Source organism: Diabrotica undecimpunctata, chromosome 10, assembly GCF_040954645.1.
Source record: "Diabrotica undecimpunctata isolate CICGRU chromosome 10, icDiaUnde3, whole genome shotgun sequence".
Classification (NCBI taxonomy): Eukaryota; Metazoa; Arthropoda; class Insecta; order Coleoptera; family Chrysomelidae; genus Diabrotica; species Diabrotica undecimpunctata.
In genome coordinates, this window is record NC_092812.1 from 33,612,694 (window position 1) to 33,636,876 (window position 24,183).

Consider the following 24,183-nt stretch of genomic DNA (forward strand, 5'->3'; position numbering starts at 1 on the left):
ATAGCTTCAGAACTAATATTAGGTATCTATATCTAAATATAATGAAAAACATTATTAATTATTGTGTATTTATACAATAATTATTGTGTTCTCCATATTTAAAGTGGTAATTTAATTATTCAAGTAGCGTTTTGGATTTTTTGTATTGTGTATGAAAGACAAGTTACATTTTCCTACTATTCTTTATATATTCGAGAGTTTTAACCCCCAACCCCCCCCCCCCTGGTATGCGCCTCAGTTTCAATTAACACCTGTTAACTTAAATGTGTAGAAATCTACAAATAACGAAGTCACTGCAGTCGCCATCTATAGGATTGAAATATAACTATTAAGATAAATATTGTAAAATCAAGTATCAGTTCTAAAGATCTTAGATCTTAATCGTATATCGATCGTATAATTTAGATAACACCGGTAGGTAAGATTAGTTACAAAATGTCATCGAACCCGTTGAATATAAAATTAGAAGATATTTTAACAGAAAAACCAAATTTAAGAGACTTTTTAGAAACAATTTACAATTTCCTACTTGAAAGGTAAGAATTTTCAATAGATTAGTAACTCTCGTATGCTCATGTTATTAGATTCACTTCACAAATTCTAGTTTTTTTGTTTCATATTCAACTATAATTATAAATATATTACCTATATAATATAAATAGGTTAATTTTAAAGAACAAGGAAATGCCAACTCTGTAACAAAATACTTTGCAAGTGTTGGATGATTTCAAAATTCATATGTTGTGTGCTTCAAATACAAAAAGAGAAGGCTTTTAAAAAGTATATTTGAATATATTATCTTCTGCAATCGTTAATTTATATAAAACAAAGTATTAACGTTTTCCGCTTTTTTTTTGGTTATGAGTTCGCCATTTTCGTCCTCTGCAGCATTAAGTTAATAGTTATCACTAGGTACGCTGTGAAAGATCCTTTTTTGGTTCTTTTTAATTATAATGTTGTTTCATAGCACTCCAGGGATATAGATAGGCTGTTTGAGGCTATTAGAGTTTTTGGTTGCGGTGATTTACTTCATTAACCTAACTTTATTTGCACCTATTGTTTTTTATACAGTTTTTGTGTTATATTCATCCATTTCTCTATAATGTGCATTCACTTATTGCTCCTCATAGTTGTTTCCTGGGGACGCTATCATATGCTTTCTCCAAGTTGATGAAGGTCATATGAGTCCAATATTTATCTCGTTCTTTTCTATCATTTGTCTTATGATGAATATTATCTGGACAAGATCTGGCTTTTCGGAATCCGGCTTGTTCTTCGTCATAATGGTCCATGTATTGTTCTATTTTTCTTATAACTGGAAAAGATTCTTGCTATTGACAGCATTTGACTGATGCCTCTATTCGCTATGTGCAAGTTCGGAATTGGCGATGTCAACGGACTATAGTGGGCGCTTTGACAGATGATCAGCTGATCACGCACGTAAGAAAGCAAAACAGAGCTACCGTAATCTTTGTAGGTGAATCATTGCTGTGTCTAAAAATTATCCGTATTTGTTATCTTCCATTTATTTCTTTTATGCAATGGCAAATAAAGAAATTGAAGTTAGTCTACTCGATATTTTGAAATATACAGGAGACATCAAAAGACTATTAAAAGAAGACGAGGCCTTGTTAAAGGCTGGCCATGTTGTGTTGTGTGGCAAATATAATAACAAATTGGTCGGTTTGTGTCTAATTTAAATGGTGCCCCACATGAAATTACTGTGGATGTGTTAAGAGACGAGTAAAGCCTACCAGAGAGGAATGTGCAAACATCTGATTGCAATTTTATTACAAGCCCAGAGGTAAGTATGTTTTAGTAGATTATTTTGAGTTATTGCGATTTAACGGTGTATTTATTTCAAATTTAGTTGTAGACAAGATGAACTAGAAGCACTAAGTTGTACAGATGTAGAACAAGTTTGAGGCAGTTATAGTGGCAGTGGCAGTTTTAAAAATAATTCCTTAGAATGTAGTAAATCTGTACCTGTAAAGTAGTTCTGCCATGCCGCTAAAAGGAAACGAAATATACAGCCTACCGGATCACTAGATCAAGCTTGTGAAAAAATATTTAAACTTTTACAAGTTGAGTTTTACATCATTACAATAGATCGTCATTGTGACTTAACATCATGAATAATAGTAACAGATATTTTTAACAATTTTTTTTGTGATGAGCATTTTATATTAATTGTCACTTGTAGTTCCAGGTTTTGCCCTCAAGTTTAAGGTCGAAGTTCTGGGATAGTAACACCTGATAATAAACCAAGGATAACTGATTTTGAAGCTGCATTGTTTAATCAGTTTATATCAGTATCCAATGATATAAAACAATAAAAGTGCTTGTGAACAATCAGCTATAACTTTTATAACGAATTTGTAAGTATTAAACAGTGTGAAGCTGGGAGTATTTGCAAAAGTACAAGGCAACAGAATAGTGAAAATAAAATGTGGATGCAACATCGGCAGATAAGAATCACAGGTACTTCTGCATATAATTTATAAACATATTATTGCGGCAAGAATACATCCTGGGAAACAAAATTATTAAAAATAATGTTTCCTAAATTCGCTGGAAATCATGCTACCAGGTATGGTAAAAATTAAGAAAAAATTGCTAAGGAATGTTTAAAGCAAAAATATAATTTCATTTTACATGAAACAGGGTTAATAATTAATTGTAATAGCCCTCATCTGGCACTTGATAGAGATAAAGTGTCCTTTACAAGGTAAAACTAGTGGAATTCATGAGTTTATAAACACTTTAAATTTTCTGTATGTGGATGAAGAAAAAAAATATGCTTCAAAACTAAACATGCCTATTATGGGCAAATACAATTAGGACTTGCACTGTATAATTTGAAAACAGCAAAATTATGCATATATTCACAGCAAGAGAACAATTGTCTCATTGTTGAAGTTTCAAGGGATGATAATTTCTTATTTAATTTAATTAATACATTAAATATAATTTATTTTGGTTTATATTTACCATTATTGTTAACAAATAAAGGTGACTTGCTAATTAATAAATAGAAATACTAAATTGTTGAGTTTTTATACATTATTTCCTACCCATAAGATGAAGAGTACTAGAGGAAGATTACAAACAAAAAACAGGGAAGTAAAAAACGAACTAGATTGGACAAAAGGTTGCACATGGAGCAAAAAATGACACACAGATACTACACGCAATAACAAAAAGACTGAAGAGAGCTACAAAAATAAAAGAGAAAGAAGGAGATATACTTATAAGACAAAAAACAAGAAGCAGATAGATGGACTCAATTTTTTGCAGAATTGTAAGATGAGGACATGGAACTCAATATAGTTCAGCCAAACAACTCTTGTATAGATCATGTAAACACTTAAAGAATCATTTTGGAATAGGTAACGGAAAAAAATGGAGAAATTTTTATTAATTTTATAGACTTAAAAAAAACGTTTGATTCGATTAACCGAAACATGATGTGGAATATACTGAAACGCTACGGAATATCAGACAAATATATTAGGATAATAAGGCTCCTTTACGACCAATGTACTGCAAGAGTTGAGCACAAAAGTGAACTATCCGAACAAATACTTACTTACTTACTTAATCAGTAGACCCATTTGTACCTTTCGGTGTTGGGCCGATACAATAATTTACAGTCTTCTGAGGTGTCCTAGCTCTTAACGAACTTTCTCCATTCCTTCCTATTGGATGCCGTCTGTGTTGCTTCCTGCCAAGTCTTACCCTTACTCTGCAGTATCTGCGAGATGTCACTGTTCCATTCGTTAATGAGTCTTCCTCTTCTGTTCTTCCCTATTGGTTTGGCATCCCACACTCTTTTTACTTATCTATTATTGTCCATCCGGGTTAGATGTCAGAACCATGCCAATTTTTTCTCCTTGATTGAGTCGAGTATCTGTTTGATTTAGAGTCTTTCCCTTATTTCTTCATTTCTGATTCTACCAGTTCTTTTTACTCCGATCGTTCTTCTGAGGTATTTCATCTCTGCTGCCTGAATTCTGCTCTGATGTCTTTTGTTTAATATCCAATTTTCTGCTCCATATGTCACTGTAGGTCTATATATTGTTTTGTATATTGTCATCTTGGTCTTTGTTGATGTTTTTTTGTTATTAAGGAATCCTCTATTTAGTGCTTGGAATAGTTTTCATGTGTTTTCCATTCTGTTGTTAAGATCGTCCTCGATGTCTCCTTTGTTGTTGATTACCGTTCCTAAGTATTTGTATGAATTTGTCTGTATTATTTTTTGTTGGTCTATCATTACTTCTATTTGATCTTCCGTCACATCCACATACATTCTTTCACTATCTCATCTATTACATTTATGAATGGCACTGGGCTGAGACTTCCCCCTTGTCTAACTCCTTGAGTTGTTTCAAATGGTTCTGACTGTATATTTAACATTCTTACTGTATTTGTTGTTTTCATGTATAAACTCTTTGTTGCTTCTATCAGTTCTTCACTTACTTGCTTCTTCTTTAGGCTTTCCCATATATCTTTTCTTTTGACTGAGTCGAATGCTTTTTCCATGTCTATAAAGCGCTGATATATTTCTCTATTTTTCTTTAAGGCTTTTTCTATTACTTGTTGCATGGTGAATATATGGTCTTGTGTGTTGTGTCCTTTCCTGAATCCACTTTGTACGTCCTCTAATTTATTTATTCTATTTCTTTTCTGATTTTCCTTTTTATTATGGTTGCGTATACTTTTGTAGCTACAGATAGTAGTGATATACCTCTATAGTTCTTATAGTCTCTTGTGTTTCCTTTCTTGTATATAGGTATAACTACTGCATTTGTCCATTCTCTGGGTATTACTTTTCTCTTCCATATTAGGTTATATATGTATAACAATTTTTCTTTTGCTTTTGCTCCTATATATTTCATCATTTCTGGTGCTACTTCATCGCTTCCTGGTGCTCTCTTGATGTGGCTTTCCTTCTCCATTGTATTCGCTTGATCTCCATTCAGTATCAGCTGGAAATGTTTCCTCCATCTTTCCATTATTGTCTTATCGTCGTTTATTATTGTTCCTTCCTTGTTCATTATTTGTTTCAGTTTTGTTTCTTTGTTGCTTCTTAGGTTTTTCAGTGTTCTATAAAATAATTTTACGTTTTCTGTGCTGTTTTCTTCCATTTTTCCCCGAATTTTTCCCAACTTCTCCCTTTTCTCTTTGCTAACTATCTCTTTAACTTTTGTTCTTTGTCTCTTATAATTTTCATATTTTTGTTGTGTTTTGTCTTGTATGTATTCTTTCCATAATTTCTTCTTTTCTTTTATTTCTCTTTTCACTTCATCGTTCCACCAAGATATTTGCTTCCCTCTGTTGTTATTTTTTGTAGTTCCACATATTGATTTAGCTGTTTTTATCATCGCATTTTTAAATTTTCCTAATTCTTCTTCTATTGTTTCTGTTATTTCATGTTCTATGTCCATCTCTTTCTCTAGCCCTTCTAAGTATCTTATTTTCGTTGTTTCTTCCCTTAGTTTATAAATTTTTATTATTTCTTTGTGTTTTCTGTTTATGTTCTCATTTCTTTTTATTTCTTTTCTTTTGCTTTTGAATGTGGTTTCTAGTAGATAGTGGTCACTACCAATTTCATAACTCAGTTTTACCCTTACGTCTCTTATCCAGTTCTTCTCTGTTTTTTGCAGTATAGTATAGTCTATAATTTATTGTTCGTATCTTTATTTGACTTCTCTTGTGATCTTGTGTATCCTTTTATGTTGGAAGTGTGTGTTCATAATCACCAGAATTAGAGTAGTAATTTTCCATTTTTGTTTATTTTTTCCTCCCCATAAGGTCCGATGACATTGTTCCATTTCTGCTTCTTTCCCCATTCTACTGTTCATGTCACCTGTGATCACCATTTTTTTCTGTACAGTCATTTATCACTTCTTGTAATTTGTCCCAGAACTCATTCTTTTCGTTTTTTGTTACGTCTTCATCTGGTCCATAGCATATGATTAGATTTGTATTGGTTTCCTCTGTATCCATATCTATGTCTACTCTTAGTATACGTTCGTTGTAATATATCCAATTTTTTACTTTGTTGATGCTCTCCTTCTTTACCATGCACGCTACTCCGTCCTGAGCTCTCTTCGTATCTTCCGCTCCACCATATATTAGTAATATTCCGTTTTCTAATATTATTGATCCTTTTCCTTTTTTCTTTGTCTCTGTTGTAGCTACTGTTTCAATGTTCTTATCTCTTATTTCTTCCCTCAATTCTATTTCCTTCCCATTTATACCTCTGACATTCCATGATGCCATTTTCAAAATTGTTTTGTTCTTTTCTGTGTTTAAGTTGGACTTCAATTTGTTTTTCCTTCCTTTTGTGTTATTATCTTTAGATCTGCTCATGTCCCTGTTCTGTGTCTGTTTTGTTTCTCGGTCCGTCATTGTGTTTTCTTCAGCTAGTTTTTTGAACAAGTTGGTTCTGTATTGTATGTTACTTTTTCTATCCGGCTTGTTTTTTGATTCCATTTCCACTTATTGCCTTCAATAACTATGAAACCATATCTAATTTTTGTCCTTTCCCATTAATCTTTTCATCTGCTGTTATCATCCTAAGATTTCTTTGTATTTCTATCTCTTTTAATGTCAGGTCACATTTTATATATACTCTATGTTGCTTATAGTTCATTAGTTTACCCTTGGCTTTCAGTATTTTCATTTTATCTTCGAATTTTTTTACATTCGATAACACACATTGTTTCATTTATCTTTTGTACCCTATTTATTTCTTCCGAACAAATAAATACTAAAAAAGGAGTTAGACAGGGATGTGTTGTCACCTATGCTGTTCATAGTAGATTGGATAATGATAATGATTGGATAATTTAACACTTACCATCAAACCTTTTGCTTTTACTATTTTTCTACTGAACCACTGATGTGCCCTTTACTCCAATATGGAGCTATATGATATATTATTTCTTAATACATATAAATAAAACACTTGGTTGTTTTTATATCATTATTATTATTAGCAATACTACGATTTGTTTACTGGTCAAATAATAAGTAATTTATTTCTAATCTAAACTAACTTTTTCTAATCTGAAGTCTTACTTAGCAGTATTTCTTTAGTTACTATTGTGACATTTATTATATTTTCATATTGTAAATGTAAAAAAAATGTAATTGTAAAAAAGAGGCTTATGCAATAGTGGAAGCTCTTAGAAAATGGAGACATTTCTTGATAGGTAAACATTTTCGACTTATAACTGATCTAAAGTCTGTCTCTTTTATGTTCAATATGCGCCACACTAGTAAGATAAAAAATGAGAAGATTATCAGATGGCGCATTGAATTATCATGCTACAGTTTCGATATTCAGTACCGACCAGGAGTTGAGAATGTAGTGCCAGATACTTTCTCACGAGTGAGCTGTTCAATAAATCCTCGACCAAGTCTATTTGAACTACATCAATCCTTGTGTCATTAAGGAATCACCAGAATGGTCCATTGGATAAAGACACGTAACTTACCATATACTATTGATGAAGTCCGTGAAATGACCAATCGCTGTCCTATCTGTGCAGAAATAAAACCAAAGTTTTTGAAAACTCAAGGGAGATTAATTAAAGCTACTTCGCCTTTTGAAAGATTGTCTCTGGATTTTAAAGGACCGCTTCCATCTAGATCTCATAACAAATATATCCTAACAATTGTTGACGAATATTCTCGATTCCCCTTTGTATATCCATGTCAAGATGTGTCAGCGAAAACTGTTGTGAAGTGCCTTACAAACTTATTCTCTTTATTTGGAATGCCTAGTTATATCCATTCGGATTAAGGGGGAGCATGTATGTCTCAAGAAGTCAAAACATTTCTCCATTCACAAGGAATACCTACAAGCCGAACAACATCTTACAATCCTGAAGGCAATGGCCAGACAGAAAGATATAATGGAATTATATGGAAAACTATTTCTCTTGCTTTAAAATCTAAACATTTAAAAACTGAACAGTGGGAAGAAGTAGTTGAGATAGCTCTTCATTCAATTCGTTCTCTTTTGTGTACATCTACAAACAGTACCCCTCATGAGCGAATGTTTCATCATTCCAGAAAAGCTATAAATGGAGCTGCGCTTCCTTCATGGTTGATAACCCCCGGAAAAGTATTTATGAAAAAAAATGTGAGGCAGTCCAAATATGAACCCCTCGTTGAAGAAGTACAGATAATTGAAGCAAATCCAAACTATGCTGTTGTTAGACGTGAAGATGGTAAAGAAACAACAGTAGCCTTAAGACAACTTGCACCACGAGGAGATGCATCTCTACTGGACTGTGATAGTGGATCGGAATCTGCGGTTTCTAATGAACAGTTTATCAAAGATCCACCAAGCCCTAGATTGACTATATGTGAGAAAAATCCAAATATTTCTCCTGTTGACGTTCTGGAAGATCAAGGTAATATTGAAAGTGTTTTAAAGGAAGAAAATAAAGACAGTCTTATTATAAGAGGTACCAGGGAAAGAAACACTCCTGCTTACCTTAAAGACTTTGTTCAAAAATAAAGTTGGGGTAAATGTCCTGTGGTCTGTGAACTGTGTTTGTCATTTGTCATCTTAGTTTTAGTTAATGTCATATGTAATTGTCATGTTATTCATTCAAACAAAACAATGCTAATTTCTTGTATATTAAAACCTAATTTATAAAGGTTTTGCATTTCATTACACATATTACTACCAATCACTTCTATACAATAGGAGAACTTAACTTTAATATGAACATTGGTAAAACAAATATTAATACATTTAAGACTAGTTACATTAATTACAACAAATTAAGAGAACTATTAAGAAACTAAAATTGTAACACTTCAACATAAAATAAAAGAATGTACTTATGTAAAAAAAATAAGACTGAATAAAGTGAAACGGAAAAAAATGGATAAAATCTAGTATTCAGTCTGCTCATTCGGTAAAGTATTTGGGAACTACAATTGATAGTCATTTACAATGGAACTTACATATTGTGAATGTGACAAAAAGCTTTGGAAGTTTACTCTACAAATTTAAATGCTTAAGAAATATTTTAGAACAGCCCATTTTAAAAACTATGTATTTTGCCTTAGTAGAATCCAGATTATGCTATGGGATTCTTGGGTGGGGTGGGGTGTATGTCAATCATTTGGAACTAAATGTCCAAAGAAAAATTTTAACATACTAATATTAGGATACTAATATTTTGATATTAGGCAGCTTTATTTTAAAGCTGTTACTATATACCAATATAAAAGTAAACACACACTACAGTTTCCAATGTCCACACCAAGTTTAGGTGTGGCACCAATTAATGCCAAAATGAGAGAGCATAGGTTAAGATGGTTTGATCATGTTCAACGTCGAGATGTTAATCACCCAATACGAAGAATTGCTGAAGTGCAGATTCATGGAAGGAGTAGGAGAGGAAGACCAAAGAAGACCTGGGGCAGACGATTAGGCAGGACCCAAGATAGAATTGTGTGGAGATGCAATTAGGGAAGCTGACCCTACATAGAGATAAGGAAAGAGAATGATGATTGCAGGATGCAATGTGGATTTAAAATTCCTAAGATTTCCTATATTCCTAAGATTGGTTTTGACATATTTACAATTGCACAGATAACTACTATACATTCATCTAAATAAGAAATCATTGTCCAGTCAATTTTATTTTGTAGAATTCTAAATAATTTTATGCGTTGAATAGCCCTTTCAATATGCACCACTGCTCTGACAATTGAAGCTGTTTCTATGGCTTCTTTTTGGCAGAACTGTTTTTGTTTCCGAAGAGCATATTTTCTTTATTTTCCTCAATGGTTGGAAAATAAATTGCAGGTTTCAATGCAAATGACATCAATTGAATCGTTTCATCAAAATAATTTGAGGCTGTCACCCAAAAAAAAATGCCCAAACATAAAAAAGTGTTGTTTAATTTTAATTTCATTAAAGTTAATGAAATTTTTGTTCTTAATTCTGAACATTCTTTACCTGGAAAATGTGGTAAAATTATTTCTATACTCTTTATTATGGCTTCGAATATATCTACTGTAACGCCCATGCAAGTAAGAATTTTTTTTTTCACTTGTAAACAAATGATCCGAAATAGTAAACTTTGGGAATAATTGGAAGATATCAGCTTGTATTTCTTTGTCACATTTAAGCTCTACTTCCATATTAATATCTAGTTTTTCCTTATTACTTTCATCCTTTGATGTACCTGCAGCAGATAACTCATAATTGTATCATCTGCATTGGCCTCATGTACAACTTCTCTCTTAAGTTGTGTCCTAAAAAAAGATTATTTTATTTATGGGCAAATATGTGTACTCAAAACAAATACCTTAATAATCCCCGTGTTTTATTTTAGTCTAGCATTCACCAGTTCCTCATTAATTTTTCTTTCGTGTTTTCCTTTAGGAAGGCATTGAGAGGGAACAACACCGTTCTTTAAAAGTTTCTTTTTCCTTGCTGCAGCTGTAATAGAAATTTTAATTTAAGATCTATGTTAGTGTATATGAGGGGTATAGAAGCAAAATCCTCCAAGTCATCGATCAAAATTTTCAGGAAACGTAAAAAACTATTACAGAGGACTCCTGTGATATTTTTAGTTTTCTGTTTGATTTACATGTATTCTAGTATAATGTTTTATTAGAAGAATACAAAATAAAAAATATTTAAGCTGCAGTTTCGGTATAAAATTGGTTTTATTTATGGACATGGCGGGATTTGCAACAAAATTTAGCAACTTTGGATTTAATTTCCGAAGTGGAAATTGAAACGTCAGTAAACGTACTTTAACCTTTAATTGTTGCTTATTCCCAGTTAAATAGTAATTACTGTAAATTAGTATGTCCAATAAAATCTATGTTTCAGCTAATAATAGATATAGCTTGTATGTAACAACATATTATATAAAATTGCTATATATATATATTAATGTGATATTAAAAGTCTGAGGTGCGCCAAGCAATTAATTAGCTAATTAATTAAACTTATTTAAATGATGCAATTATGATTCTATCACACTATTTAATTTTCTTATCTGAGGGTTATACTCGTGCTTCAATATCTATGCTTTACATATGATAGGTAAGGTCCAAAGAATACCGGAATAATAAAAAAATATATGATACAACATTATATATTGAAATAAAATTCACACTCAAATATCTTCAATAAAAAATATCTCATATAATGATTATCAAAATTTTATTCTACGTACGTGAACCTTCAAAAATTAATGGTATATACAATATAAATTAAAATTTCAAATCAAAATTGTTGTTCTAAATCTCCTGATCAAAATATTCCTATCTTTTCTAAAGCAATTGTTAAAAAAAGTGTTGTTAATAAAGAAAAACTGACGAATGGTAAAACTATCTCTCTGATGATGAGTTGTCCAAATCCTTGTTCCTTGTAGCCTACACTATATATTCTTAGTAGTCCCCTAGGTAATCAGCAATCTTACAACAAATTATTGCGAGCCTATCGTCTTTAATGATCTCCTTCAAATGCACGTATCGTTCAAATGATACTAGCGTCTTCTCTCGATAAACTGAATCTCTCGTTCCGACCTGAACAGTGATTCTTGGAATATAAGTAGAAAAATATAACTTACAATATTTTACTGGATCAGCTTCCGTCAGATACACTTACTCCGAAAAAACTCACAAACATTCACTTCTACTGCTTACTACCTCTGAAGAACCACCAGAGAACAACGACTGTTCGCCTTGAACTCTTGGAAAAACAACTCATTATCTTTTTCCCTCAAAAATCTAGCTAAACTCTCATTCCTACATACCTATCCCACTTTTTTCAATCTCCTCCAATCAGAGTTCGTCACACTTATCCCCATCTACCATTTAGATAACAAACAACAATTTTACCTACAATTATAAATTTCATTTATTTATAGCCCTTTTTCTATCCGAATTGTCGAATAAAGGCCTCTCCCATTTCTCGCCATTCATCCCTGTTGTGTGCTAGGCGTTTCCACATTGGTCCTGCGACTCTTTTGATATCGTCGCTCCAGCGCATTTGAGGTCTTCCTCTTGGTCTCTTCGCATCGTACGGTCGCCAGTTTCCGACTTCTTTGTTCCATCTACCATCTTCGAGACGTTCGTTGTGTCCAGCCCATTTCCATTTTAATTTAGCTGCTTGTTTCGCGGCGTCCTTTATTTTTGTTTTGTTCCGGATTGCTTCGTTCGTTTGCCGATCTATTAGTGAGATACCAAGCATCTGTCGTTCCATGGCTCGCTGAGTTTTTCGAATCTTGTCCATGTTCTTTTTTGTGAATGTCCAGGTTTGAGCTCCGTAAGTGAGAACGGGAAGGATACAAGAATCGAACACTTTGGTTCGAAGGTTTTGGGGTATCTTTTTGTCTTTCAGTATGTATGAGAGCTTTCCAAATGCGGCCCATCCCATTCTTACTCGTCTGCTTATTTCGGTAGTTTGGTTTTCTTTGTTTACCTTGATATTCTGACCCAGATATATGTATTCTTCTACATGTTCCACTTTTGTTCCTTGGATGGTTATCATCGGTTGCTCATCTTTATTCGACATTAGCTTAGTTTTACTCAGATTCATTTTCAGTCCTTTTTTTATGGATTCCGTATGAAGCTCATCGATCATCGTCTTCAGTTCTTTCCAGCTGTCGGCTATTAGTACTACGTCATCTGCATATCTTAGATGGTTTAAATACTTTCCGTTTATCGACAGTCCCTTCGTTTCCCAATTTAGTGATTTAAAGATGTCTTCAAGTGCGGCAGTAAATAGTTTTGGAGATATGGTGTCTCCCTGTCTTACTCCTCGGTTGATTTTTATTGGCCCCGTTTTCATTCCGTTATCCATCGTGACTACCATTTCAGCGTGTTGGTATATATTATGTATTAATATCCTATATCTAGAATCTATTCTGCTGTTGACCAGTGCTTCCTCAATAGCCCATAATTCTATGCTGTCAAAAGCTTTCTCGTAGTCTATAAATGCTAAACAGATTGGTAAATTGTATTCGTTAACTTTTTCTATTAGGACCTTTAGTGTGTGAAGAATAAATTTCATAAAAACTATTAATATGCTAATCGGTTTCTACAAATTCTTCAGAACTAACGGAGAATTATATTTTCTAAATATTTCTATTCTATTGTCTTATTCACCGCTCGCATTGTTCACGATTTCTTTAAGCTCACTCACGTCACTCGAATATATTTTACAAAGAAAATAATTTATGCATATCATTAAATTTTATTTACTACAGGTAATCTAGGATAATGGACTTTCATTTCTTCGAAATATCTTTTATTTTGTAATTTGAAATATATTAAAAGCAAAACAATATTATTTTCAATTTTACATAGCTTAACAATTATATATATATATATATATATATATATATATATACATAAATTAAAATATAAAATGCTAACAGGTTTTCTGAACGAACATACAAGGTTTGTAAGATAGTTTCTTGCTATTTTGCTATATATGTACATTGGTTATAGTTTGTTGTTATTTGTTTATACATGTATTTTGGTTTTAAGAGTTTTCTTTATCTCTCAAAAAAAGACAAAGTGGCACCCTTTTTCCTTTTTATTTATTCCAATTTTCTATCAGTTAGTAAGCTTCATTTTCTCTTTTCTTTCTGAGTTTAGTATCCCACGTTCCTAATAAGCGACCTATAGACCCACGTCCCAAAGCTCGCCATTGTGTCCTTTAAAACAGCTGACTGTCGGTTGCAAAGTGAACGTACTTCGACCTGGAATTTTTCTCCATATTTAAAATTCTAATCTAAAACTTTCTCTTGGGTTAACTTTTATATTAGAGAAAGTAATAGTTAACTTCTGGGCTTCCTTCTTTCCTTCCAGGACCATTTATCGCTACAAGCTAAATTCTTTAAAATTTTTCTTGCCCTCTGGGGTGAACTGACAGCTTTTTGTCACACCGACCCTTTCGAACCGATATAACAGGACGTTTCTTTATTTTCTCGAAGTTTTTTTACTTGTTTTTGACATATTTTCTTGCTATTTCTCTTTGACTATATGTGGTATTTTCTTATCAGAAATATCTTCATCTCATTGGAGAAAATTTCAATCGGACATTAAATCATCTTGTTTTATGATCAGTATCAAGACAGTTGGAAAAACTCAAGTTACTGCACACTTTGAGCTCATTTCAGCTATTAACATCTGTTAATTTTTGACATTCAATCAAAAAGTTCCACCATTTGTAACTTAATTATGGAGCATTATTATTCACTACCTGTTATGCAACCCATTCAGCAGCTATATATCACTGTGACTATACTTTTAAGGCTCTGAAAATTAACCCTGCAGTTGCAGTAGATTATTAGACAGCGCTCAGTCTAGCTTTTAAAAGGATCTGTTAGAAAAATCGGTAAGATAGTTTCGAAACAAATTCGATTCGATTTTTCTATCAGATGTCGCTATTGCGTCCATAACGAAGCCATGTTATTGTTGCTTCCTAATAAGGCAGAGAAGACTATTTTTCACGTTAAGAACGGCTATGAATAACTATTCTGATGAGACTTATTAAGTCGAAATACGTATCAATAGATACACAGACGCTTTGAACGTGAAATCAAATCTTTTCTGTCTTTTTCATTTTTCATTGGATCTGTTAGAATTATTTCAGTGTGCATTAGTCTCGAAGGATAAAGTTCGGCGTTTAGTCGTATGAGATATATTATCATTTTCGGAGTGTGAGTCCGACGCGTCTAATAAGGTTATATTTATTTGTATACTAAGAATTTCAAAAATCTGGTAAAAGAATTAAATATTTTATAATACTTGCTCTAAAACTAATATTATTTTTTTGTACAGATGATGTGTGATTATGAAAGAGAACAGAACCGGCTTCGAAAGCTCATGGAAGAAGTTGAAAGTGACGCAGAGTCAGAAAGTGAGGTCGAGGAATCTGAAAGTGAGGATGATTTCATTGAGGAACGATCTGAAGATTCAGACAGCGAACAGGAATTGGCTGAAACAGAGTACGAAGAGACATGTAAAATTATTGACGACAATGAAATTTTTTGTCGGTAAAGATAAAGTTACAAAGTTGAAAAAACATCGTGCGCAAAACAAGAAAGTAAAAACCAGAAGCGAAAATTTAATAAAAGTTTTACCGGGAGTACCTCGTAATCTTCAACATTTTAAATCTCCTGTTGATATATGGAATACATTTTTCACAAATGAAATTCTCAATACTATAGTTCTGCATACAAATCAGAAGATAGAAGCAGTGTCTACTAACTTTGTTCGTGAGAGGGACCACAAACCAATCAATACTGCAGAAATTAAAGCATTACTTGGCCTGCTTTAGCTTGCAGGTGTTCGTAAAGCAAATCGTCTCAACACTGAAGATCTCTGGAAGACCGACGGCACAGGAATCGAAGCAGTACATACCGTCTAAACCAAATAAGTATGGTATCAAAATGTTTGCACTATGTGATGCCAAAATGTTTTACACGAGTAATATGGAAGTTTACGTAGGCACTCAACCGGATGGTCCATACAAAACAGATAATACTGCCAACTCTATTGTAGAACTTTTGTGTGAACGGATATATGGATCCAACCGGAATGTAACAACTAACAACTGGTTTACCAGTTTACCTCTTGCTATGAGTCTCAAGTCACATAAGCTTACTTTTTTAGGGACGATACGCAAAAATAAATGGGAATTACCCCCAGAGTTCATACAAGGTAAGAGACCAGTTGGATCTAGTATGTTTGCGTTTAGACCAGATTGTACATTGGTCTCTTTACACGATGATGATGATATAAATTCAGTTAGCAATAAGCCAGAAATTATAGAGTGGTATAATTCAACAAAGTGCCGAGTGGACGTTGTGGACCAGTATTGTGCTCAATATAATGTTGCCAGAAATACAAGAAGATGGCCACTCGTGATATTTTATAGCATGCTGAATGTTGCAGGGATAAATAGCCTTATAATATATTCTGCAAATAATCCAAATTTAAAAATTAAACGTAGAAATTTCCTTTTACAACTTTTCCAGTCATTAGTATATGACCAACAGAAAGTACTTGCGACTTTGCCAAATCTTCCGAAAACTATAAAAGTGAGACTATAAGAACTTTGCGGTACAGAAGAAAAAGCTGTTCCGGTATAACCGACAGCTAACAAAAGGGGACGTTGCAGTATTTGTGATTCTAAGAAAAATCGACCAACAAAATATTTTTGTATTTTCTGCAAAAAGTATCTGTGCTTAGAACATGCCAATATTATTAATAATTGTTCCCAAGAAAAGTAGGTTATAGGAGCCCGATCCTGATAGTATATCGGAACGGTGTGTTTATTTTTTGACTCTCCAAAATAGTTTAAATTAAGTGAGAACAAGTTTTCAAAATTTAACTACGCTTTGTGTAGTTATTAGTGATCAACTGAACTCACTTTTGCTAGTCTGTAAATACAGTTTTACCGTAAATTTCACCGAAAATATATAATTAGTACGTATTTAACATCATTGAAAATTTTCATATCCATATTTGCTTGACGATAAACAAAAACATTTAATTACCATTGACCTGTATCTCCAGCCGGTTTTTTTCTGGCGGCGGACAGGTCCGTCGTTAGGAATGTTTAAACATCAAGGAACATGTCGCAAATCAATGAAATAAATTTACCAGGCAATTCTCAAATGGATAATTCTACACAAAGAAGTTACTCTACCGCAATAACACAACAAAAATTTCCGTCAAAACGGCAAGCTATCATTTTTAATTCTATTGAAGATGCGAAAATACAAGATTACCTCCTTCCCCTGGGAGAAATCATAAATCCAAAAAATATACTATTCTGCTCTAGATTATCAAACAGTAGAATATGTTTATATTTATCATCTGAAAATATCGTAGAAAAATTCATGAATGAAAATGACGGCAACATTGAAGTTAATAACCAGATTATACAAGCTCGACGGTATATAACTCCCTCCGAAAGAATCATTCTCTCTAATGTTTGCCCATCCATTCCTCATGTTGTATTAATTAAAGAACTTGAATCCATGGGGCTTGTTATTCTATCTACAATGTCCTTTTTAAAAATTGGTGCACGGTTACCCGAATTTAATCATATAATGAGCTTTAGGAGACAAATCTTTATCAGCCCAACAGATCTCACAATTCCAGAATCGTTTTTAATTAATTACGATAATACTTCATATAGAATCTTTTTATCAAGCGGCAACCTAACGTGTTACAACTGTAAACAAAATGGGCATACGGCAACTAACTGCAAAAATCCTATCAATCAAAACCCAAATCCTACTTCTCCAACCACAACAGAAGAAATCTCAACATGTAGCCCTTCAGAAATATCAATCATCACACCGACATCTACTTCTAGTCAAACAGACACCCCAACTATAGAAAATCAACTTAATATAAAACAAACTGCGAACGAAACAACTACCTTACATATGAAAATTGAATCTTCACAAAACAGTTCAAAAAGAACTATTAACGATACCTTAAGTCCTTCTCCGCCTTCCAATGATACCACTAATAAACCGAAGTTTACCAGTCCAGTAGAAATACCATTTAATCCTAAGAAAAAACAAAATAAAGGTAAATCTCTAGAAGCATTCATAAACCAGCAGTCACCACCATTTATTTTAAGCTATGTTCAGATAAAATATCTATTCGACAACATAAAGAATTCACCCGATCCACTTACTACCGTTAAAAATTATACAAACAACTTTACAGCTCTCATCGATATGTTAAGCAAAATATATCCCTATACTCAAGACAGATCTACAAAGACACGAAATACCAAATTAAGAAAAATTCTTTTAAAACACAGATGCAAATCCCACACGACCTAGTATCCGATACAGACAGTGACTGCCAATCATTAAATAAATTTATTTAATAAAATAGAGTTCAATAAATTAATACAGTGGAATATCAACGGCTATTACAATAATTTACCTATGCTACAGATCATTCTTTCAGAACAAAATCCAGATTTTGTATGTTTACAAGAGACCAATTGTAAACAAAATCAAAATATAAACTTAAACTTAAACTATTTGTGTCTTAATGCAGGATTATATGTCAGATACGAGGCACTCACATATATTATTATATCCTCACCAAATCAGAAATATATAATTTTGACTGATTCACTAAACTCACTACAATCTATAGGAAGAAGATACCCAGAGAATCATATTCTTGAAAAAATAAAACAAAATCTGATAGAGATAGAAAATTGTAATAAGGAGGTAATCTTTATTTGGATCCCATCACATAATGGTATTAGAGGTAATGAAGAAGCAGATAAGTGTGCGCGTGAAGCCGTCAATTCGGCTGACTCTATTATTGTGAAATACGTGATAGCTAGTGATGTTTCAAGTGTTATCAAATCGCGGATCCTGAGTGGCAAAACCGGTGGGAATTTTCAGTGTCCAATCTTCGGAATATTAAACCGGACATTAGACCATGGAGATGTTTCCCCACTAAAAGAAGGGATCAAGTGACAATAACTCGTCTTAGATTAGGTCATACCAGTGCCATGCACAAGTTCTCAATTACTAAAGAATCCGAACCAAAATGTGAGCAGTGTAACGTTAAACTCTCGGTGAAACATGTTGTTGTAGACTGTCCAGTTTTCTCCACAGCAAGAATCAATTATGGTATCTCAATAAACTTAGAGAAAGCACTTGGTGCAAATTGTTCATTCACAAATATGTTAAACTACTTAAAAGCTATTAATTTTGTTAATATATAATATATTTAATATTGTAAATCCGATTCTCGCTAATAACCTTCGGGTTGATGCGAATTTGTAAATAAAAAAAAAAGTAGGTTATACGAAATATTTTTACCCATACGTGTTTTCATTAATTAAAAAACTAAAATTTCTAACGTGAGTCTAATAATTTGAGTAGGGACTGTATATCATAACATGTATTATGCAGTTTTCTAGAGATAAAACAGCTAATAAAAGATATTTTTATAATATGCATTTATATGTACAGAAACAATTGTAAGATTGATTATATTTTTTTTAGAACGGATTTTACTCTGCAGGAGATACGAAGGGAATCAGGATATATTTCAGAGGCACTCTTAACCACAAATTACCCATTATCGCGTGCCAATGCTGATACAGCAAGACATTTTACAGAGCGTCTGAATGTTGTAGCAGCAGAGGCATTACGAGCAAGCATGGCTGCTACACCAATCGTCTTTTATGGACCGGCTATGGAAGCAAATATGGCTGTTACAGCACGGGGCATTGCAGACAATGGTGATCCTGAAGCATCACAAGATATTCTTTCAGTGCCTGAAGACCACCGGCCCGCAAAACAAGAAATAATCCAAATAGATTCTGACTCAGAATCAGAGTCAGAAGAAAAACAGGAAAATGCTATTGCCACAGTCGAATTTAATTCAGACTCTGATGGGTCAATAGAGATGACCTATATGGCACGTATAGTGTAAAGTACCTAGTTGTATTCTCTATTACAAACTTCTCTGCGTTTGTTTTGTTTTTGATACAAATATAGTTTAAAAAATACATATACACGTTATTTATTTACCATTTTAGACACTGGTATAGTTCGTTTGCCAGATTGCCATAAATGTAGTTAATAATAACCTACATTTTCGAATGTCATTTTTAAGTTCTATTATTGCGCACCATTGGCCGAATAGGTCGAGTAATTGTGCGGGTTACATTATTCCGGCTTTACAACCCTACGTGTATTCTAGCCTCCTCAAGAATTTCTCTCCAGTCATCCCTATCGCCTTTCTCCGCCAAGCACGTATTCCCGTATTTCTCATGTCCTCATCAATGTTATCAAAGAACCTTGTTCTTGGTGTTCCTCTTCTTCTCTGACCAATGGGTCTATCAAGGAGTGTTTTTCTAGCTGGATAATTTTGTTCCATCCGAATTACATGCCCTATCCACCTCAGACGTTCTATCTTAATCTGGTTTACGATACCTTCTTCTTCTCGTAGCACTACAACCCGGGGTGAGTTTTGGCTAACTGCACAACTTTTTTCCATCTTGAACGGTCGTCCAGAATAGTTGGGTCAGTGGGTAACCCCATTGTTCTTAGATCTGACCATATATTGTCTCTCCATCGCATTCGTGGACGTCCTAAGGGCCTTCTTCCTGTGGGGGCTTCCTCCCATATTAACTTGGCAAGGCGGTTATTAGGAAGTCTATGGATATGGCCCATCTTAGACGTTGGAAATTAAACTCTTGGACTATATCGCTCGCTCTATACATCTGCTTGACCTCAGCATTTGTTCTCATTCGGTATTGGTTGCTATTAATGTCGAGATAAGGCCCAAAGATTCTTCTGAGGATTTTCCTCTCAAAACATCTAAGTCTTCTTTCAGTTTCTTTGGTCAGGGTCCACGTCTCACACCCATACACGGGCACTGGTCTAGTCACCGTTTTATATATTCTAATCTTTGATGTTCGTGTTGGGCTTTTAGATTTAATAGTATTGTGGAGGCTGTACATACATATGTTTGCTGCATGAATTATTTCTTTAATCTCTTCCGCGATATCGTTATCTGCAGTGATTGTTGCTCCGAGTCGTAGGCTGCTTTGTAGTCTATAAATATGTGATGAGTATCTATTCCATACTCCAGTGTTTTTTCTAAAATTTGTTTCAATCCGCTGAATTGTCGATTTACCACCTCTAAACCAGCGTGGTATTTTTCTACTATCCGTTCTGCACATGGTGTCACATGGTAATATAGTACTTTACACGCGGCATTTACAAGCGTAATTCCTCTGTGGTTAGAGCATTCAAGGATATCTACTTTTTGTGGATGGTGCAAAGTATTCCAATCATTAAGGAAGGATTTCTATGTTCATATTTCTTTTATAAGCTGCTTTAATCCCATTATGGTATTGTGTGTGTTACACTAATTGGAAATTTCGTTTTTCACTGTTCTACTTGTCAACAAAAAAGTTGAAAACTGATATGTTTAAGTTTTTGCCTGAATTAGCCTTATGTTCGCATCAATAGCCGACTCTCCCCTATTGAGTGAATACAGCTGGGATGGGGAAACTTTTTCTTTATATGGGTGCCCAAGCTGTTGTAGTTTTGGTTGTGTTTTTTGTTAAAATAAAAATATTGATATTTCGGAAACTCTTTTATTGTGCAATATTACAAAATAAACAATTGAAATGCAAAAGCAATCGTAGGTAACTAAATTAAAATTTTATGTTAGCTGTGAAATAGAAGGTAGAGCAGAACTAGAATTTGTGGTGATATTATGTGCAATGTGGAACTGTTTGTGTTTTTGCAGGATAGCCATTCTTTTTCGGGCATGGGCAACTATATTTGGGTATTGTATCCTAAATATCTCTCTCTTCTCGTTTCCCCATTACTGAGCATCGTGATTTCTTCCAATATTCCTAACAATTTTTCTCCATCGGTCTCTATCTTCAGCTGCTCTGAGAGCTTCGCACAATGAATTTCGTCTATCGTCCCCTCTGCGAACCACGTGACTGAAAAATTAAAGAAGCTTTGAGCTGTCCAAGTTATGCGCAGCATTCTTCTCCAGCACCACATCTCAAAGGCACCAATTTTTTGGCGCTCGCATCCGCGAAGAGTCCAAGTCTCTGCCCAGTCTAGAAATATTGAGAATACAAGGGCATTCCCCAGTCTCGTCTTGATATTTTAAGAGATAGATCTGGCTTTCCAAACTTCAGTTATTTTTGTCTTAGCTTTATTGATTTTCAAACCAAATGTATTGCTTTCATACTCAACTCTTCTCAGAAGATTAAATATTTCTTGCGCATTTGCTGCTATAAATAGAGTGTCATCAGCAAATCTTAAATTGGAGATTTTCCTACCAGCCACTGGTACTCCACCGGCCCATCCATCTAAAGCCATCCTCATGACAAGTTCACCATAAATATTGAATAAGTCAGGTGACAATACCCATCCTTGTCTAACATCTCTCTCGAATTGGTTTGAGAACTTCTGATCTAGTCATACTGTTGCTATATTGGACTGATACAGATTTTTAATAAGTGCCACCAGGTGCATTGGTGCGCCCATTTCAATGGACAACAGATTTATCCAGCTTACACGATCAAATGCCTTTTGGTAGTCAACGAAGCATATAATCATAGTTACTTGAAATTCTCTAGACCAGCGTTTCCTAAATTGTGCTCCGCGGAAGCATCTATAGGTGTTATAAACAGTCCACAAGGAAACTAAATTTCTGTAGCTGGCTATTTACCATGTATCACAAAAAATTTATTTAGAAATTCCTTTATAAAAGGTATATATTATGGAATTAATATTCCATCATCAGTGTTATCTGGATGTACATGTTTTAAGGCACTACATACTTGGATATTATTAATTAATCTATTATATTCTAGCCAAGAAATGTAGCAGTAGCCACTGTATCCTCCATCGCCATAGCCTCGCTGTGAAAAAAATGCCGCTTTCCTTAAAAGTAGTCTTGGACGAAACCGTCAAGATAATTAATTTTATCAAATCAGGACCACTGAATACAAGGCTGTTTAGAGTGGTGTGCGATGATATATGCGATGGGCAGTATACATTCGTCTTTACTTCTTCATATGGAAGTAAGGCAGCTTTCTCGCGGCCAATGTTTAGCTAGGCTCTTTGAAATGGGAGCTGAAGTTAGGACCTTCCTAATTGGAACCAATTTTTCCTTAGTGATCGATTGTGTAATGGGCATTAGTTAATTAAATTGGGATATTTAACAGATATTTTAACAAGGTCAATGAAATTAGTCTCTCACTTCAGGGAAAGACAATAACTATCTTTAACGACAATGATAAAATACAAGCGTATAGGAAGAAATTAATTTTTTGGACAAAATCGGTGAAAACCAAAAATCTGTATAGCTTTCCACTAATCACAGAATTTAGAGAAGAACTGAAATCGGACATACCTGAAGCTGTATTTAACGAGTTCCATACTCACCTGCTAAATTTACTTGACAACTTCCATAATTATTTTCCTGAGAAATTCCACTACAAAATTAAAAGAAAACTTCTGAGTTGCTGATCCATACCTTGCAATGTTAAAAAAAAACCAGCTTTCTTAACATGTAAACTTACTTATGTAAAGCAGTATTCTCTGTCTATGTGGCCACTAAAACAAAATATAGATCTTGACTGAATGCAGAACATGACATTCGATTAAAGTTATCCCAAATTCAACCGGATATTACTAATCTGTGCAAATCAAGGCAGCCATATTCTTCACATTAAAATGAAGACATTAGATTTTTTAAAATTTTAGAAATAGGATCTGTGTGTTCATTTAATTTTTGTTTTTCGTTATATGTCATTAAGTTTCGTATGCCTGCGATTGAAAAAAAAATTAAATAAAGTGAATAGAAAATGTAATGGTTAATATCCCCTCCCCCCAACTAATATTTTCTCGTTCCTGAGTTTTTAATCTGTTTTTGATGATATGCAACAAAATTTTACTAGCATGTGTTATTAGTGACAGTGTGCAGTAGTTTTCACATCTGGTAGCAGTTCCTTTTTTGTGTAGCGGGATATAAATTGAGGTAAACCTGTAACGGGTACGATCTCTATGAGATCGGAGTTGTTCACGGGTTCAGTTTCTCCTGGAGTGGACGCGGATTGTATGTTTATCGAATTTAAGTTCGATAGAATGGTTCCTGAGAAATTCCACTTCTAGTAAGCCATCTTCCGTCAACCCTGGCATTACTATGAATGTTTGTCGGGTTTGTAACTTATCGATCTCGCAGTCAATTGTTAACTTCTGGTTAAGCTCCATTGAGGATCCATTTGCTAGTCTTGTTCTTCCGCTGTAGCTATCTAGAGAGTCCTTGTATATCTGAGCTATTCTATCCCCGACGTAATTTTTAGTGGTTCCTGTGTCGATGAGCGCTCTATATGTTCTTTGTCCTATTTTCAGTGATGCGAACGGTCGAACGTCATTGCTTGCTGGCTGTGTAACGGCGAAAACGAATGGATTCAAATCTTGCCTTACAGACTGGGACGACTCCTTGTTTCTCCAGTCTGTAATTCGTTTTCCTGACGCCTGAAACAGCAGTCGCTGCTGTAAACCGCTTCTCTGCCGCAACGCGAACAAAATTTTTTCCATGGGTTTTTGCAGTTTTTACGGCTGTGACCTGGCA

General features: G+C 33.9%; 1 protein-coding gene across 1 annotated transcript; it reads left to right on the forward strand.

The window, feature by feature from the left end:
* The first annotated feature begins 418 nt into the window (after positions 1-418).
* LOC140452258 (uncharacterized) lies at positions 419-19,524 on the forward strand. Its single transcript, XM_072546397.1, has 2 exons — positions 419-536; positions 19,068-19,524. Exons 1-2 carry the CDS (start codon positions 436-438, stop codon positions 19,498-19,500), a joined length of 534 nt encoding a protein of 177 aa, XP_072402498.1. The 5' UTR covers positions 419-435; the 3' UTR covers positions 19,501-19,524.
* Positions 19,525-24,183: the final 4,659 nt, after the last annotated feature.

What these genes read in the sequence shown, in the direction of transcription:
- LOC140452258 (XM_072546397.1), top strand. Translation starts at nt 436, where the DNA reads ATGTCATCGAACCCGTTGAATATAAAATTAGAAGATATTTTAACAGAA. An exon ending in TACAATTTCCTACTTGAAAG is followed by an intron (nt 537 to 19,067) that starts GTAAGAATTTTC and finishes TATTTTTTTTAG; the next exon opens with AACGGATTTTACTCTGCAGG.